General features: G+C 34.1%; 2 protein-coding genes across 5 annotated transcripts in view; one reads left to right on the top strand and one right to left on the bottom strand.

Moving 5' to 3' along the window:
- Positions 1 to 7,336, bottom strand: part of LOC149787661 (dnaJ homolog subfamily C member 21-like) — a 79,287-nt gene extending 71,951 nt beyond the window's left edge. The window contains exons 1-3 of the mRNA XM_089973864.1: positions 7,242 to 7,336; positions 3,251 to 3,461; positions 446 to 574 (exon numbers count right to left, since the gene is read on the bottom strand). Of these exons, the coding sequence (XP_089829990.1) occupies positions 446 to 574; positions 3,251 to 3,359 (238 nt within the window). The 5' untranslated portion in view covers positions 3,360 to 3,461; positions 7,242 to 7,336. The remainder of the gene's footprint in view (positions 1 to 445; positions 575 to 3,250; positions 3,462 to 7,241) is intronic.
- A 159-nt stretch (positions 7,337 to 7,495) lies between these two features.
- The window catches only part of LOC149787660 (beta-lactamase domain-containing protein 2-like), a 52,981-nt gene continuing 43,161 nt past the window's right edge, over positions 7,496 to 17,315 (top strand). The window contains exons 1-3 of one of the 4 annotated variants that reach the window (XM_089973860.1): positions 7,496 to 7,554; positions 14,189 to 14,321; positions 15,973 to 16,164. In XM_089973860.1, the coding sequence (XP_089829986.1) occupies positions 14,254 to 14,321; positions 15,973 to 16,164 (260 nt within the window). In that variant the 5' untranslated portion in view covers positions 7,496 to 7,554; positions 14,189 to 14,253. Of the gene's footprint in view, positions 7,555 to 8,771; positions 8,793 to 9,657; positions 9,787 to 12,075; positions 12,381 to 14,188; positions 14,322 to 15,972; positions 16,165 to 17,315 lie in introns of those variants that run through there. The other 3 variants (XM_089973861.1, XM_089973862.1, XM_089973863.1) reach the window with 3 other exon arrangements.

Here is a 17,315-nt window from a genome sequence, read left to right as displayed (position 1 = left end):
TAATTGATCCATACCTAATTTTTGATGTGAAAATGAAACATTTAAAATTTAGGGTATTTGTCCCAAAGGACTAGCTGAAGAGTATATTTATAGCTAAATACAACAACAAAAAATCACTTATTTTTAGATTGTTTTCAAGACGAACAAAAGGAGCCCATAGTACAAACATTTGTGGGAAACCCTGCATATATAACTTGTGAAACTGATTAAATGGATTGTAACTGATGTCCATGGTTGAAAAACACAATGATATTAAGGATATTTATCCAGCAGTCAAAGTTTTATGTGACGTGTTATTGATCAATGTGTAGAACCTAAGGGATGGACAAAAGAAGAGGCCAAGGGCACAGATGAGAAGGTAGGTATATGGCAGAGGTGCCCACTATTTCTGTATAACTGGAGAACTGGTTGATGGATCTTGTCACTTATAAACAGGAGCATTTACCTCCTCTCAGAATAGCTTCCCTGTGTTTGTCATAGAATGCCCTCTCCTGGGGGTCACCAAGTACTTCATATGCCTGCTGAATCACACGAAACTGAGCTGTACACTCCTCAATATTATCTGGATTCTTATCTGTAAGTGGACATATGTATCAATTTAGTAATGACAAGGAAATCTGTCTATTTATGAGTAGGCGTAAAGTTGAAAATGACAATTAAGTTTGAGTACTCCTAAATGCTGTCCTTATAAGCTGGTATCCTTTATATATAGAGGTGTTTGCTAAGACAGGTTTTGTGCACTGTGTTGATCATGGCATATTATTTTCTATATATCTAACCGAAACAACTTAGTTCAAATAAAGGCATAGCTGACTGAAGAAAAACTGCAAATACCAGATCCCATCCTGGTCTTCCTTTTTTATGTGCTTCAATTCTATTGATTTTTTCCCTCCTAATGATAAAGCCAAAAATTATGGCCTTGAAAAGACAATTTGTTATGTGTACACTAGGAGTACAACCACTACATCACAAATTTGGCTCTCAAAATGTCCTTCAGGTTATTCTAGCAACATAAGCACTTAATTGTCATCTGCTTGTTGAAACGCCAGTCAGTCTAGATTGGTCTCACATCACATTCAACTTACGATGAAGTGGATGCTATAAATTAAGATAAATGCCTGAGAAAAATGAAGCATCAAATTGCCTTCTTATATGGAATAATTAATTAATGATCATTTACTTGACACACTGCTAATTGGTCTTGATACGTGTAAATACAGAAAGGAAGACAATGGCACTGATAAAATTAATCAAGTGCTACAATGAACTTAATATGAAGTGGACACTAAAAATTAAGATAGATGATAAAGAAAATGCAGGAATCAATTTACTGTAAGAAAAAACAGACATTTAGTACTTGACAAACGCCGATATACTTTACAAAAGGGACCAGTACTTAGTTAAACTGTACATACTATTAGACCTGTACTTAGATAAACTGTACATACTATAGACCAGGCAATTAGGATGGCTCACAATATAATAAAGCCAGACTACTAAATTGCAAATTATTCATCCACAATAAAGACAATGATTCAGATAGGAAAATACATGGAGAATACTTCACTGAAATCAGAAAACTCAAAGAAATTGCTAAGACAAGGCACAATGAGGATACGTATTTACAAGTCCTCAAATAGATTGTGCTGACCATGCATGAGTGGAAGTAGCAACTGGTGACTGTTGGGGTTTGGTGCCAATCCGTCTTACTAGCAGAGACCACTCTAATCTTACATATGTCTTGGCAAGCAGACAACTCTTGAACACCTCTGTTGCTCAAGTAAGCTGAAAGATGTAATGAACCTCATTCCAAGCTTGGGAGGGTTGGATTTGTGAGTCAGCATCTCTATTGGTTATGACTGGATAGCATATCTTGTGAAAAAACTGAAAATTTTACTTGTTAACATCAGCTTCATCAACCTTATATGTATGGCATCCATGGAGTTAAACACAGTACAGGCATGGATACAAAATAACTTGCACTTAATGCCAGGCGAGTTTGCACGCCCAATAAAGGGTAATATTTAAAACAGATCTAACAAAACTTATGTATACAATGAACTAATTGGTGGAAGGGGGTTCACTTGAAATGTACTTGACAGTACATGTTTAGCCATTCATGCCAGTGCAGTCTATCAATACGTTGTGTGGCTATTCACTGGAAGCTTTGTTATAAAACAAACTAGATCTGAATTGAATTGCAATCATGTAATGCTTTTACATGTGTACATAATGCAGTAGACCAGCCATATTTTCTAATCATTAAGTCTTGCATGCTCCAATATCAAATAGTCCTCAAAATATATAAAATTGAAAGTAATACTTCAACTTCTTTTTTGTGTGGCCTGAACAGAGAAACACTTGCTTTTCCAAGTTGTATCCTTGGCTCAAGCATGCAAAATGCTAAATGGTCACCCTACCTAAACTGGGTGATTCCTCTGGGATTTATGGCCATCCGAGGATGCCAAACTAGCCCAGACAACTAAATATCACTGTTGTGCAAGTAAAATTTCATGTGGCCCAATATCAACATAGAAATAACAACAAATATTTGAGTTTCTCAATGATTTTCCTCACATCATTCTTGCTGGGCTGTAAGTAAAAACTGGCATGGCTGCCCCCAATCTGATTAAAATCGGATCTGCACTGTCCTACATGAAGATCTGACAGCAACCGCTTAGAGGTCATGTTCTGGTGACATGTTATTACCATAATTGCTAATTGTATCAGCTGTTTAGATTAAGTCTTTTATCTTCGTGTTTTGGAGACTGAGCAGTATGGATGAAGGGCATCATTGTGTGCTGAACAATTTGATTCACTTTCAGATTTCTAAAAGCTGCATTTCCTTGGCTAATTCAAAGATTACCAGAATATGGCTGCTAAGCAGTTGCTGGAGATATTATTTCAACCAGACCAGGCTGCCCCGAGCTGTGAAGTTAAATTTATTGCAATTTGTATAATTAAAGTAAATGAAATAAAGTCTACACATTTCTTCTTACCCGCTTGACAAATGTCCTGCTAAGAAAGATAATCAAATCTTCTATTTATGAACTTACGAAAATTATATCATTATAAAATCATTATAATTTTTTAAAAGACAAATAGCAAATTGAAATGGACAAGTCTGACAATACAAAGTTCAGGCATGATCTCAATATTAAATTCATCTTGTTAATTTTGAAACATTTGCTAATGTAAAACAATGAATCTTTTGAAGTGTTTGAAATGAGCTTGGTAAACAGTTACCAACCAGGGTGCCACTTGAGTGCCAGCTTCCTGTATGCCTTCTTTAGTTCCTCTGATCCAACATCCCGTGGGACTTCCAGCACTTCATAATGACACTTCATCAATGGACACATCTTTCACATCCCAGACTGGACAAAACCACTTTGCCCCCTCAATGCTTGTTAGAGTTATTTCCCTTTTTGCTTGTAGCTACAATCGCGTCAGTGCAACTGGTCCTGCAGTTTTTGAAAATAATAATAATAATAAAAATAATAACAATAATAATAATAATATTAACAATAATATCTTTCTTGATAGAGGGTAGTTTAATTATAATAGTACAACTAAATCTCCCTTGAGACCCACAACTATATACAAAATTATTCATTCATATAAAGGCAAAGTACACTCATGTATATTCTCCATCCATCTATCTCTCTATGGCAAAGTAAGTATTTACAAGTAAACACTCCTACACTTATATTACAAAATTACATCAGGGAACCGTGTGTGTGTGATTTAGACTTTTAATGTAGCTTTAACAATATTTCAGTCATATCGCTATGATGTCTGCAGTGTGACAGTTTATAGTGATGTTTAGCACTGGGGCATCATGCCGCAGACATGTAGCATGATGTCCCACCCAGTCACATTATCCTGACACCAGGCCGATCAGTCCTAACACTAACCTCTTAATGCTGAGCACCAAGCGAGGAAGCTATTAGTACCATTTTTAAAAGTCTTTGGTATGTTTGAACCCACGATCTCCCGCATCCAAGGTGGACACTCTACCAATAGGCCACTGGAGCGGTCATCAGGGAAGAAGGAGGATATATATATATATATATATATAATTATTATTATTATTACTTCATCCATGTAATAGCTCTTTTTTGAAATGCAGAAGTGGTGGTGGGACCTGTTTGCCTTTGCAATGCAGTGCCAAGGAAATGGGTCAGAGAACTGTAAACTTTAAAGTTCTGTTTGGTTTCAGGATACTGAAATTTTGTAGAAAATTTGTATATTGGTAGAATATATAAACTGAAACATAATTTGGAAGTGTATATTGAAATATAAACAAGTGTATTACTTGCTTCTATAATATTTATTACTAGTTACTTCTGCTGGTCCTTTTTTTGTGTCTGAAAAATCTTTTTATTACATTTACCTCAGACTGCTCTGGTGGCCTAGTGATTAGAGTGTCCGTCTCGGATGCGGGAGGTTGTGGGTTCAATCATTAATTTAAGTACCAGGGCCAGTTGCATTAAATTTTAATGTAAATGTCTTTGATGGAACTGGCTCACCTACAGTACAAGTTGAGTTTTGACTATAGTCTACAGTGTTTTATCTACCCATGTGTCATGCATCAAATACGCAGACTTTTCCGATCTGACGCACAAAAATAGTCGCAGGTATGTAAATTGATGCACCCGAATGTTATGTTTCTGTCTAAAAATCATCACCAGTAGATAAAATGATGTACCCCAATATTTTGTTTTGTTGATTAAAACAAAATTAAGGTTCGGTCTAACTACTTTAATGGCTAGATTACAACTGTCCCAAACACGTGCACACCAGATTCTTACACTGATGTTATCATAACACATAGGGTTAAAACTGAGTATGGAGCCTGGAGCCGACCTTATGTGACCTGTAACTGTCACATCATTTGTAGCAACAAGATGTCAGAACTATATAATCACCATACCCAAGAAAGAGGTGGAAAATAAACACATAATTTTAAAGTGATTCTCACAAGAAACTGTTATTTTATGTCCACCTTTGTTACACAATGAAGCAACAATTTCCGCTCACTCAATTTTATGCCTTGCATTCTTCCAATATACTGTCAGCATTCTACTGAAAATGGCATCCAAGGCAAAAAAAATTATAATAGGTCCAAAACAAATGAAATTATCTTTTGGACAGCATTTATGACCAACCGATGATAATAGTTAGAGGTCTCGCTAGGACTTTAAATCTAGGAATCCAGGACCCCTATTCTGAAGGAAAAAAAGGAATCCCACCAGCAAAGTTCTGGTCCCTTACCAAACACATTATGGGCACAAGTGAAGTGGCTAAATTTCCAGATGTGTAGAACAAGTGGTTGCCATTGAGTTTAATTTTCTAACTTCTTTACACCACTGACATACAACTCTTGTTTGTCCATTAAAGTGAGAGTGAATTATGTCAGTCCAAGGAAACATCTTACTCCATGCACTAAGCTAAGCATCACACATAGGGTTCCATGTGAAATATCAGTTCTAGCAACTTCTAGCACTCTGTTGAATCTCATTACAATCTTCGCAAATTTGCCAACAACATTTTTGCTAACTCTCAACATGTCTTGATTTCAAGGTCACATGCACTGCTTATCCGGCTACACTTGGAAATGAACACAATAATGAAAGGTAAAGTTGTTCATTTGATGTACTCTTGCACAAACATATATCACTGAGTCTTTCTGTCTCTGATTTCAGTCATTGTCAATATCAGTACATTTTCCCACCACTCTAAAACTAGGCAAGTCTTTGAACTTGCCGCCAAGCTATTGGGTCATGTTCTTCAGACGTACTCTTACAATGACAACATGTACATCTGTGGGTCTTTAAGCCACTGAATTTTCTCAATGTAAATATCAGCACAGCTAAAATGATCATTTGATCAACACATTTTCTCACTCAGCAGATGGTTGAATTGCCGTCCGGCAAATGTGTGCATATGGAGTACTCTTGTATAAGTGATTTGATGCATCCCAGGTAAAAATAATTGCATCCAAGATATGCGTGATTAAGCATTTCCGAGACCTCTGTAGTATTGTTATCGAACTGGTGGAGACTTCATCATCCAAAGATGAGGTTAAGGTTACTCGTAAGATAAAACGTTGTTTGTGCAGCAATGGTTGAAAACACAGCTGGCAACATTTTCAAAAAGAAGTTAAGTCGAGTGAGAATGTGACAGTTAAGACACCTTTATATTTTGCCACATTTGTATAGAGGCTAAAAAAAACCACAATGACCAAATGTGCAAACAAACAATAACTTTCAGAACAGTACACTGGCAAGGCATGCTGGGTTGCCAGAACACTAAACCAGCAAGTTGTTCTCCACCTTTTTTTTTGTTTGACTGGCAGCCAGTCAAACAAAAAAAAAGGCGGAGAAGAACTTGCTGGTCTACCAGAACACAAACTGCTGATTAAAGGTACACAACACCAGGCAGATTTGAATGCAGGGTTACAAAAACATTCTTCCCAACTAGAAATAGCAGTGAAAGTGCAACTTAAGTCTGTACATTGGCTGAGTGTAGAAGACGTCCCTTGTTTTAAAATACAAATATCTTCTTAATTTAATACACGACTTAGCGGCTGAAGAAATTGATGTCATTGGCATTTTGAAGAATTCTGCCAATCAGTATGACTTGGGTATGACCTGTTCAGAGTTACTGGAGTGCCTGTCAAACGTTGTTGAGGATATCATAGTCTTATATGTGACATGCAAAATTCGTCATTTGTCACAGCAATGGCAGATGAAAGCACTGACATAGCCAACAATAAACGACTTGTCATATGCGCTCAGAGTATGTCTGATGACATAAAACCTTTAACAAGATTTTTAAAATATATATAATGTTCAGATGCTTCTGGCAAGGGAACTGCCTTATTGGCTTTAGTCACATTATATAACTAATTTCTTCGTTGTGTATTTAAACGATGTAATTATATTTTAAAAACTACTGAAAACTGATCGGATAGAATAAGGCTCAGGTTTGGATACTGACTCGCTGTTATTTGTGTTGATGAGTCAAATGACTTACATGAAGCCATCTGTAGATAAAACAGTCTACGGCTGATCCATACCCCAACATATATTTAATTATATATTTCATAAATACACAGTGGATCGGACGCAGACTATTATACTTTTGTCACAAATAATTTATCCACGCACTTCAGGAGATCGGATATCACGCAGTGATGTTCAAAAAGAAATATTTTATACCTATTGTAATTTATGTACCTTATTTTTTTCCGCCTCACATAACTAGCCAAGGCGCTCTAGCAAATGACTTTGTTTCGCAACGGTGTTATTGGCCATGTGCAATATGTTTAACTAAATCGATGTCAGCTGAGCGTTTTAATCACTATGTTTTCATTTAAGCATCTCTATGATAATGGTCCTGACTGGTTTACACAATTTCTTCTTGTTTCGTGCACATTGATTTAACAAGTTCCATAGCCAATGTAAAGATCTAGGACAATTCCTTGTTTAGAGTCTACTTTTGACGTGCGGTTGAAGTCCATCGAGGACGTTGAAGCAAAACATTTCCACAGTATCTTTATCAAATACAATTTTATAGCTATACTTGTTGACCAAGCATTTCATTAGTTATCAGTTTATGACAGTTTTTGATGGCATTTACGTATTGTATGAAAACAGTAAAGAACTTTGCACAATATAGTCAATGCACGTTTTGTGCAAATTATCCCCACACCCAGGAGTCGAGCAAGAGCATAGTCCGTTAAACCAACACATTGTTCAATGCCTCCTTGTTATGTATATTTGATTTAATTTATTTGTTTGTTTTAAAATTTTGTATTCATTACTTGTTATTGTAATGTAATTTTATTTACTGGATTTGACATTGTCCAGAAATTTAATTCAGTAGTAAACAACTAATAATAGAAGCTTTGTTTCTAATGCTGACCTAGTTCCTGACCTTGATTCAGAACCAGTAAGAGTTGTGGTAAACAACTTTTTAAAAATTCTTTCTCAGAGTAAGATTCATAAAGTGAAATCGAGGCTATACTTGAAGTACGTGACAAATAACATGAATCAATTAGGTTTTTCCAGAGAATTTGACCACATCCCGGCATCAGTTTTGTGGTGTAACTAGATTTATTATTGATGTTTTGAGAAAAATAGTCATTAGTGCCTTAACACGTTAGTAATTAAAGTGTTTTATGTTGTAACCAGTTTTTGGGCTAATTATTTTGCTTTCTTCAATTTATTTGGATTTCAAGTTTGTTTTCCCTGGAAATACTAGTGCTCTAAATTAATTCTTAGACAAGGACAGTTATCGAAATTTACAAAGAATTAAAACACTGGAATATTATTATCTGTGATTTAACAAAGAAATGTTGACACATCAGTACAATGCTGACCACAGCATACGTAATTGCCTTCCATTTTGGATTTCATCGGGATTTGAACTCAGTTTTATTAGGACGTTTTATTACTAGGACTTATATTTTTTAATTCTTGGATTAGTTTTGGATTTTGTTTCGTAAAATCTTTAGTTCTTTTTCTCATTTTTACCTTGTTTTTCTGGGGAAATAAATTATTTCTTAAATTTTACAATGCTTGTTGTCTTTACTCTTTTACTGTTACTGTTTGAAAGAGCCTAAACATTAAAAAATTATTATATCTGACATTCTATAGGATAATAGTGTATATGACAACTATTTAGGGTTGCCCGATTTTTTTAATGCCCACGTGGGATTTTGTTGTTGTTGCTTTTTAAGAAAGCTGTTGAAACAATAGTCCATCTTTCCAAGCTGCTTGCAACAGGTATGTCAGGTTTTCACTACATCAAATGTAAAAAGGAAATTTCAATTTTAACACAGAAAATAATGTCTTCTTCAAATTTTGCTCCTTTTCTGACACAAGACTGAAATAAGCTACAAAAAATTCTCACTTTTCCTTGTGCTTTTCATACTGCTATTTCATTTTTTGTGGAAATGAAGATTATTTCATTCTGAAAACTTTTGCTTTGAAAATATTTTTGGCTGGACATTTCAGCTATGAAGTAGGATGTGATTTTGGGGCCAAATGCTATATGCCATACATCTGGATTTATTTATCAGAAGTTTTGCTTATAAGTTGAGTCAAACTGCAAACAACAAAGATCCAAATCTGCTGTAGCGAAATGTGCCTGCAGATCAAGGTCTGTGTCGTTTGTTCTACTGATTATTCCTAATAAACTGCACAGACCCAGATCTTCAGGTGCATTATGCGATGGCATATCTAGGTCTGTGCACTTTGCAGTTGGAATCATCTTAAGAGGGATTACATCTGGTATAACTTGGACATTAACAAATGTAGCTGCATCTTTTGCCACAAGACAAGAGTTGGAGGAATATCCCCATGACCTATTCATCATTGTACAATAAAATACATCTTACATATATTGGAACTCCCCCAGGACTCCCTTGTATAAAAATGTTTACAAATAGACATGGGGATACTTCTTGATGTTTCAAGGCTCTCCAAAAAGTATCCAGATATTTAGGATTCAAACATGTTTTGGAGAACTCTAGAACATTGTCAACAGTTAAATTGATGCATGTGATTATGGTACAACTTTGACAAAGATATAATGTATGGTAGAAAACAGTGTAAATACAAGTTTTAAATTATCTTAAAAGTTTTGATTGTTTTTTTGCATTAATATCTGTTGTTATGCTTGGAAAAGTAACAGCTATAAAAATGTATTCAGTATAGAGGCAGTGCTCATTTTCTGCAAAATTTAAGCTGGCTGCTACCTTGCACATGTTATCTCAGGGTATTTGTTAGAAGTTTCAAATATTATTTGGGCATTAATAAATTTGGTAGCAACAAGAAACGAGCTGAGGGAATATTCCCTTGACAATTACATTATTGTACAAACAATAACAAATATAACCCCTTGTTTTGTTACAAACATTAACATACTGGTCACATCGGTTATAACCCCCGACTCCTTTGCAAACAATTATTTTTTAGAAAAACACAGTGCTACTTCCTTATGGTTCAAGGCACCCAAAAACATATTCAGATATTTTGGATCTGAACACAATTTGAAAAAACTATAGCATATTCTCAATGAATAACTAATAATAATAATAATAATAATAATAATAATGACCTTATTTAAAGAGGGTAACACAATTAGCTAAGAACTAATCTACCTTGAGGCCCTCATACAAATGAATTTATTTATTTTAGCTGCATCTCTGAAGCCACTGGATATATTGGGTTTGGAAGAAGGAAATAGAGTGGGCATTTCTAATCTCAACTGGAATACTATTCCAGAGCAGAGTTCCAGAGTACACTGTATTGGAAACTAGTTTTAAATAACTCCTTATTTGGTTTGGTAATTTTATACTGTTTGGTAGACATGGATCGCAGGTGGAGAGCATTACCAGGCAGCCTATACTGCAATAGTGATTGTAAATATTCAGGAACACTAATATGGGATATCCTGTACATTAATTTGGCTTTTCTCAAACAGATTCGGTCTTTAATAGGTAATATTTTTAACTTACCAGCTAAATTTTTCTTGCTTTCTTGCAGGATTGATATTAGCCCCAAATGTTCTTTTTTGAAGATGTACCAGCTTTGCTATGCTTTTATCATTTGAATTACCCCATACTGTATTACACTAGTCTAAATAGGGTTGTATGTAACTGTTATAAAATAGTTTTCTGTGCCTTTCAGGGAGAAAATGTTTTATCCTACTGAGAAGCCATAAACTTGAATTGACTTTTTTACTGATATGTTCAGTCCATGATTGGTTATTACCTTCCAAAACACTAAGTAGTCTATCATGACAGACCATTTGCAAATTTTTATCCTTCCATGTCAGACATAGTTCATCACTATCAAGATTTGTCCTTTTTACTGTGTTGAGATAAGTAATATTTTAGTTTTACCAGTATTTACACCATGCCAGTTTGTTTAGGGCATTCTGTAAATAAATTTCAAGTTCATGCTTTATGTTTTGGATGTCTGACAATGTTGTGTCATCTGCATAGAGATCTGTAGATGATAATGAATCTTTGTAAAAGTGGTAGGTCATTAATAAATATAATAAATAGTAATGGACCTTGAACTGAGCCTTGTGGTACTCCATTATCTAATTGTTCCAGGTTCAGACAGGACATTATTTATATAAACATGTTGTGTTCTCTCACTTAAGCATGAAGTAAACCATCTAACTGTTCTTTCATCACATTGGTAGATTTTAAGTTTCTTCAAAAGGATTTCATGATCCACCATATCAAAAGCTTTCCTGAAATCTACAAATACAGATCCTATTATTCTACATTGGTCAAGTGCTTGAAGCCATTTATCAGTTAGGGAGATCATGCATGTCGTACAGCCAGAACTTTGAATAAGATATTATGTATGGCAAAAATACAGTATAAATACAAGTCTCATCTGATCTAAAAAAAAATCAAGAACATTTTTAATTTGGGGAGATACCTATTTTTATACCTGTAAAGAAAACATCTTCCAAACTTTACCCATTTTAAACTCAATTCTTATTCTCTGCAAATTGAAAAAGGCCACAACCAAATGCCTGCCATCCCAAGGTATGCTAGATATTTCCCCTTTTCTGAAATACAAAGGAGAGGATGAAAACTTTTTTCTGTCTTTACACCAAGTATAAAGACAGGAGGAAAACCTTATTTCATAATTTAGAGCAAGTTGGAAATGACAATAATATGGATATGTACAGGTTATTTTGCCATTTAGTAAACATGTTTGCTTATGACAAGACACTTTATTTATTAATTATGATTATGAAATGTATGAATAAAGGCAGAGTTTAATAGGAGTGATGTAAGAATATGTTGGGAATAAATTTATCAGTAAATTTGCTAACAACTATCTAGGAGGTTTGCTTCGATTATAATAAATTATTTTAGCTACTTGAAAATGTTTTAATAGTTAAATTGAATTGAAATTATATATGTCTGTTATAAAAGGATGGTTGGATGATGGGTGAGAGTGAGAGAGAGAGAGCATGCAAGTTTTGAATCATAATATTTTATATTAGATATTTAATAACACATTGTGTTGTCATTGAGATATCCTTGTTGGATGAAAAAATTAGCTTAGCTTGCCTTGCCTTGCCTTGCATCACCTCACCTTGCCTCGTCTCATTTTTTCTCATCTCACCTTGTCTCCACTTGACTTCACCTCACCTAACCTCATTTTATCTTATGAAAAAAGGCAGAGAACAACTTGTTGGTCTAATTGTCTGTGTGACTATCAGCATGTCTGACCATTTGGAGATATCCTAAACTGCCCATCAGTACATCTGACCATTGCAAGATGTCCTAAACTGCACATCAGTACATCTGACCATTGCAAGATGTCCTAAATTGCTGGGTAAAGATTTATGAAAGATAGTTATATTGCCACTGTAACTATCTGCAATACAAGTGTAATTTTATGCTTCTGTCCCTAGGGTCCAGGTGGGTGTTGGTGGTAATGGTCAGCTGGCATGACAGGTTGCTTCTCCTTAAGATGGATTCACCAGAGACTAGAATTATAGTACAGTAATTGGTATCTCTGCCCTGTTTTAGGTTGTATCTAACTTCTTATTGATAAGCAAATGAAGCCTTCAGTTACTGCTGTAGCACTTGAGGTCAAAGGAACAGCAGGTTACCTATTCCTTGGAGCTATTTAATATCTGGTGTATTATTACCACAAGATTCTGAAGCTGAAATTTGATTAAAGAGTGCAATTTTCAGTCAGTTCAAAGGTTTCGCTTTTGTTTCAGTTTTTTTATATATAAAGAAGCATAGAAAGTAAAAATAAATTACATCAGCATATTTTTATGTCATATCTATCATTTTCTACATGTCATATCTATCATTTTCTACATGTCATATCTATCATTTCTATATGTCATATCTATCATTTTCTGCATGTCATATCTATCATTTTCTACATGTCATATCATTTTCTACGTGTCATATCTATCATTTTCTATGTCATACCTATCATTTTCTGTATGTCATATCTATCATTTTCTATATGTCATATCTATCATTTTCTATGTGTCATATCTATCATTTTCTACATGTCATATCATTTTCTACGTGTCATATCTATCATTTTCTATGTCATACCTATCATTTTCTGTATGTCATATCTATCATTTTCTATATGTCATATCTATCATTTTCTATGTGTCATATCTATCATTTTCTACATGTCATATCTATCATTTTCTATGGGTCATATCATTTTCTACGTGTCATATCTATCATTTTCTATTTGTCATATCTATCATTTTCTATATGTTAGATCTTTTATTTTGATATGTCATATCTGTCATTTTTATATGTGATCTATTTAATATATTTACTCATATATCTTATATACTTTATATCAATATATTTTCATATCTTCTCCAAATCTGAAGTTATTTGTCTAATTGTTGTAAATGAGATGCAATGTGGTGTACAAATTGTATACTATAAGATAATAACTCAGATGCCTGTAAGTCCCATTGAAACAACATAGGTGAAGCAGAGGAGAGGTATATTCCTGTGTAATTCTGTTCGTGAGATTTAAAAAATGGGATTCCTGGGTCACTGTCTGGGGATGAGAGTGAATACTGGGGTGCGGGGATTGGGAAGTTGGAACTTGAAATTTGTAATTGCAAGCCATCCGAGTTGCTGTTATTAATTTTAAGTTTGGTATTTGATTTTAAAAAATTGGTAAATCAATATATATTTTTTTATTTTCTGTTTGGATCAGTTTAATTTTGGAAATTAGAGTAGCACAGTATTTTCTTTTGTTTTTAATGGCACCAATGGATATTTAATAACCCATCTTTAAGTATATCTGTCCATCTCTCAGTCTGTTAATCAGACTTTGGCTTCCTAATCTTGGAAGACAGCTACTTTAACAAATTCTGGGTTCCCTGTTGGTGGGGTCAAGAGATAGGATTAGAGGGTCTGAAATGGTACTGTTTCCAATGAAACAATATGTGGAAAGCATGGTGAATTGTTGAAGTTAAAACAGCAAACTGCTCTAGTTTGAAGTTAATAATTTGAAATATCTGCCTGTACATTATGTCTTAATTTACCTATTTCTATAGCCAAATGTAGATTTTATTATTGGGTTCTTAATTTATTATTTTGTTTCCTCATTACATAACAGTTTTTGTTTTTACATCATTTCAGATTTCTAAATGATACCTTTAGCACTAGTATTCCAGTCCACTGCCTGTAGTGAATTGTCTTGTTAAATGGCCAAAAGGATCCTTATAGATGGATTTGTAAAGCCTGGCTTTGAACATGTCCTGGAAACATTCAGGTAGATTATATTTCTGATACATTGTGGATATAACAAATACAAAATAATCTTGTTAAATCAAATACATTTGGATCAAACAGGCAGGATCACTAGAACCTATTTTTAGGACCACACAGATATTTTTCATTGACTAGAACTTTGGATTCCTGACACTGATGCATAGATTTATAGGGTGTTCCAACAAAAAAAAAATTCTAAAGTACTGTACTTAATTTATGTCAGTAACATGACTCCAGAAAGCATCTTTAAAGTCTTTGTTGGATGTATATGTGTGTAAATATTCTACATTCTCTTTTTGTTATCAGACTCAAAATATATTTATTATATACCCATCATTTTGTGATAAAGACTACTGTTGCCTTCATTATGCAGCTTGTAATAAAGGCTACTATTGCCTTCATTATACAAGTTGTGATAAAGGATACTATTGCTTTCATTATACAACATGTGATAAAGGCTACTGTTGCCTTCATTATACAACTTGTGATAAAGGCTACTATTGCCTTCATTATACAACATGTGATAAAGGCTACTATTGCCTTCATTATACAACTTGTGATAAAGACTAATGTTGCCTTCATTATACAACTTGTAATAAAGGATACTGTTGCCTTCATTATGCAACTTGTGATAAAGGTTACTATTGCTTTCATTATACAACTTGTGATGAAGGCTAATGTTGCCATGCTTATACAACTTGTGATAAAGGCTACTGTTGCCATGCTTATACAACTTGTGATAAAGGCTACTATTGCTTTCATTATACAACTTGTGATGAAGGCTAATGTTGCCTTCGTTATACAACTTGTAATAAAGGCTACTGTTGCCCTCAATATTCAACTTGTGATAAAGGCTACAATTGCCTTCATTATACAACTTGTGATAAAAGCTACTGTTGCCTTCATTATACAATTTGTGATAAAGGCTACTGTTGCCTTCATTATACAGCTTATGATAAAGGCTACAATTGCCTTCAATATACAACTTGTGATAAAGGCTACTATTGCCTTCATTATGCAACCTGTGATAAAGGCTACTACTACACACATCATTATATATGCTGATGTATGTACTGTGGCATGACTGTAGAGTATAAAACTTGCAGAATGCAAAGCATTATAAACTGAACATGACCCCCCCCCCCCTTTTTTTCTGTCTCAGTATTTTGAACTTGCTCATCTGCTTGCCTGGTTGAATTTCAGCTTGTCCGGGAGCATGGGACAAGTGGATTTATAATACCTTGCTTAATAGAAAGTTACTAACTTTATGCAAAATATTTGCAGCTTTCTAATTTTCGGTCATTTTTTTTTAAATAGAAGAAGTTAACTTTTTCTATGTAGGAATTAAGAAAATGGAATTTCAATCTGAATCAGATTAAAATCTCCAGCATAATTGAAGTCTGACATTCACCTGAAATTCCCCCACCTACTTATTTTTTTGTAGTCTATCATTCTTTGCTGGAGTTACCATTAAACAATGGCACTTGGACCCAACTTGCAAGCAAGTATAGATAGTAATAAGCTAACAAATTAGTGTGCTTGCAGAGAAATATAGTTTTGTCACATGTTGCTTAGTCAGATAAATTAGAGATTGATTAAATCAGAGTGAGAATTGTTATTACTTTTTATGCTGATTTACATTTTATAAATAGGTCCAACTTAAGCAGTGGACTTGAGAGAGGTGGTTCATTTGCAGCTTACTACAGAGGCCAGATGGTGGTCCATGTTTGGGGAGGCTACTGTGACTTAGATTCACGTCGACCCTGGAAAAAGGATACACTTTCCTGTTTCTTCTCGTCCACAAAAGCTGTTTGTGCTTTTGTCATTGCACACCTTGTTGACAGGTATGCTTTTTCCCTCATTGAATGAAAAACATTTCCTTGTTGTCAGCTGGGCAGAAAATTTCATTTTACAATCCAAAGTTCAAAATTAATAACCCTGTTTAGATTATCCCAAAATCATTTGAATTTTGCTTGCTATAGTATAGTTCTGGTGGATCATACCTTTCCCACTCATCCTTTAATGAACATTAGCAATTTCCACTCACACACCCACTCATCCTTTAATGAACATTAGTCATTTCCACTCACACACCCACTCATCCTCCCTGTCTGTCAACTAATGGTTGACTAAACCTGTGGGATGATTCAACAATAAAATCTTGGGGCTTTCACCCCAAGAATTGGGAATGTTTCATTTCAAAACAAGTATTTGATGGAATTTTTAATACATTGGGCTATTAATTTTTAACCTCCTAACCTACATGATAGTAATTTTCGTTCCAGTTCATTTTCAGATCTTCTTTATAGAAGATTAAAAGATTAATATTAAAATATTGAAATTAATATTATAAATCAAAACTAGTTATAGAATTTTGTTTTTGTTTGTTGAAGTTGCCTTTTTAAACAGTAGTGGTAGTAGAAGCTGCTGTTTTTGTTGTGTTCTTTGTTTATACAAAAACAGGTTACTTTCATAACAACTCTTTAATATGAGACAAGTTTATCTGCTATTCATCTAACATAGTATAAATTGAGGATGCTTCATAACAGCTATGTTTGTTAAAAGGTATTACTGGAATGAAGATGCCTTATGATCATCAAGTTAAAGTTCTGTTTTAAAGGAGAGAAATCTCTGCAGCATATTTGCCAAGCAATCACAAGTCAAGAAATGCTAACAGAAGCATGAAATAATGTCATGAAAATTATGATTTACTTCATTAGAAGTAATGAAGATGAAAAAGTCAATAGGCATTTCACACAAGACCAAGTACTATTGTTATACGTTTAGGCTCTCATAAACAGTAACAAGGAAAAAGTGAAGACAACAAGCTTTGCAAAATTTAACAAATAATTTATTTCCCTAGAAAAACAAGGTAAAAATGGAAAAAAGAACTTACAGTTTTAAGAATCAAATCCAAAAATAATCAAAGAATAATCAAAGAATAAAAGGATTAGAAGTCCTAGTAATAAAATGTTCTAATGAATTTGAGTACGAG

Source organism: Sinohyriopsis cumingii, chromosome 11, assembly GCF_028554795.1.
Source record: "Sinohyriopsis cumingii isolate HCF-2022 chromosome 11, ASM2855479v2, whole genome shotgun sequence".
Lineage (NCBI taxonomy): Eukaryota > Metazoa > Mollusca > Bivalvia > Unionida > Unionidae > Sinohyriopsis > Sinohyriopsis cumingii.
This window is presented reverse-complemented; position numbering and strand designations above follow the sequence as displayed.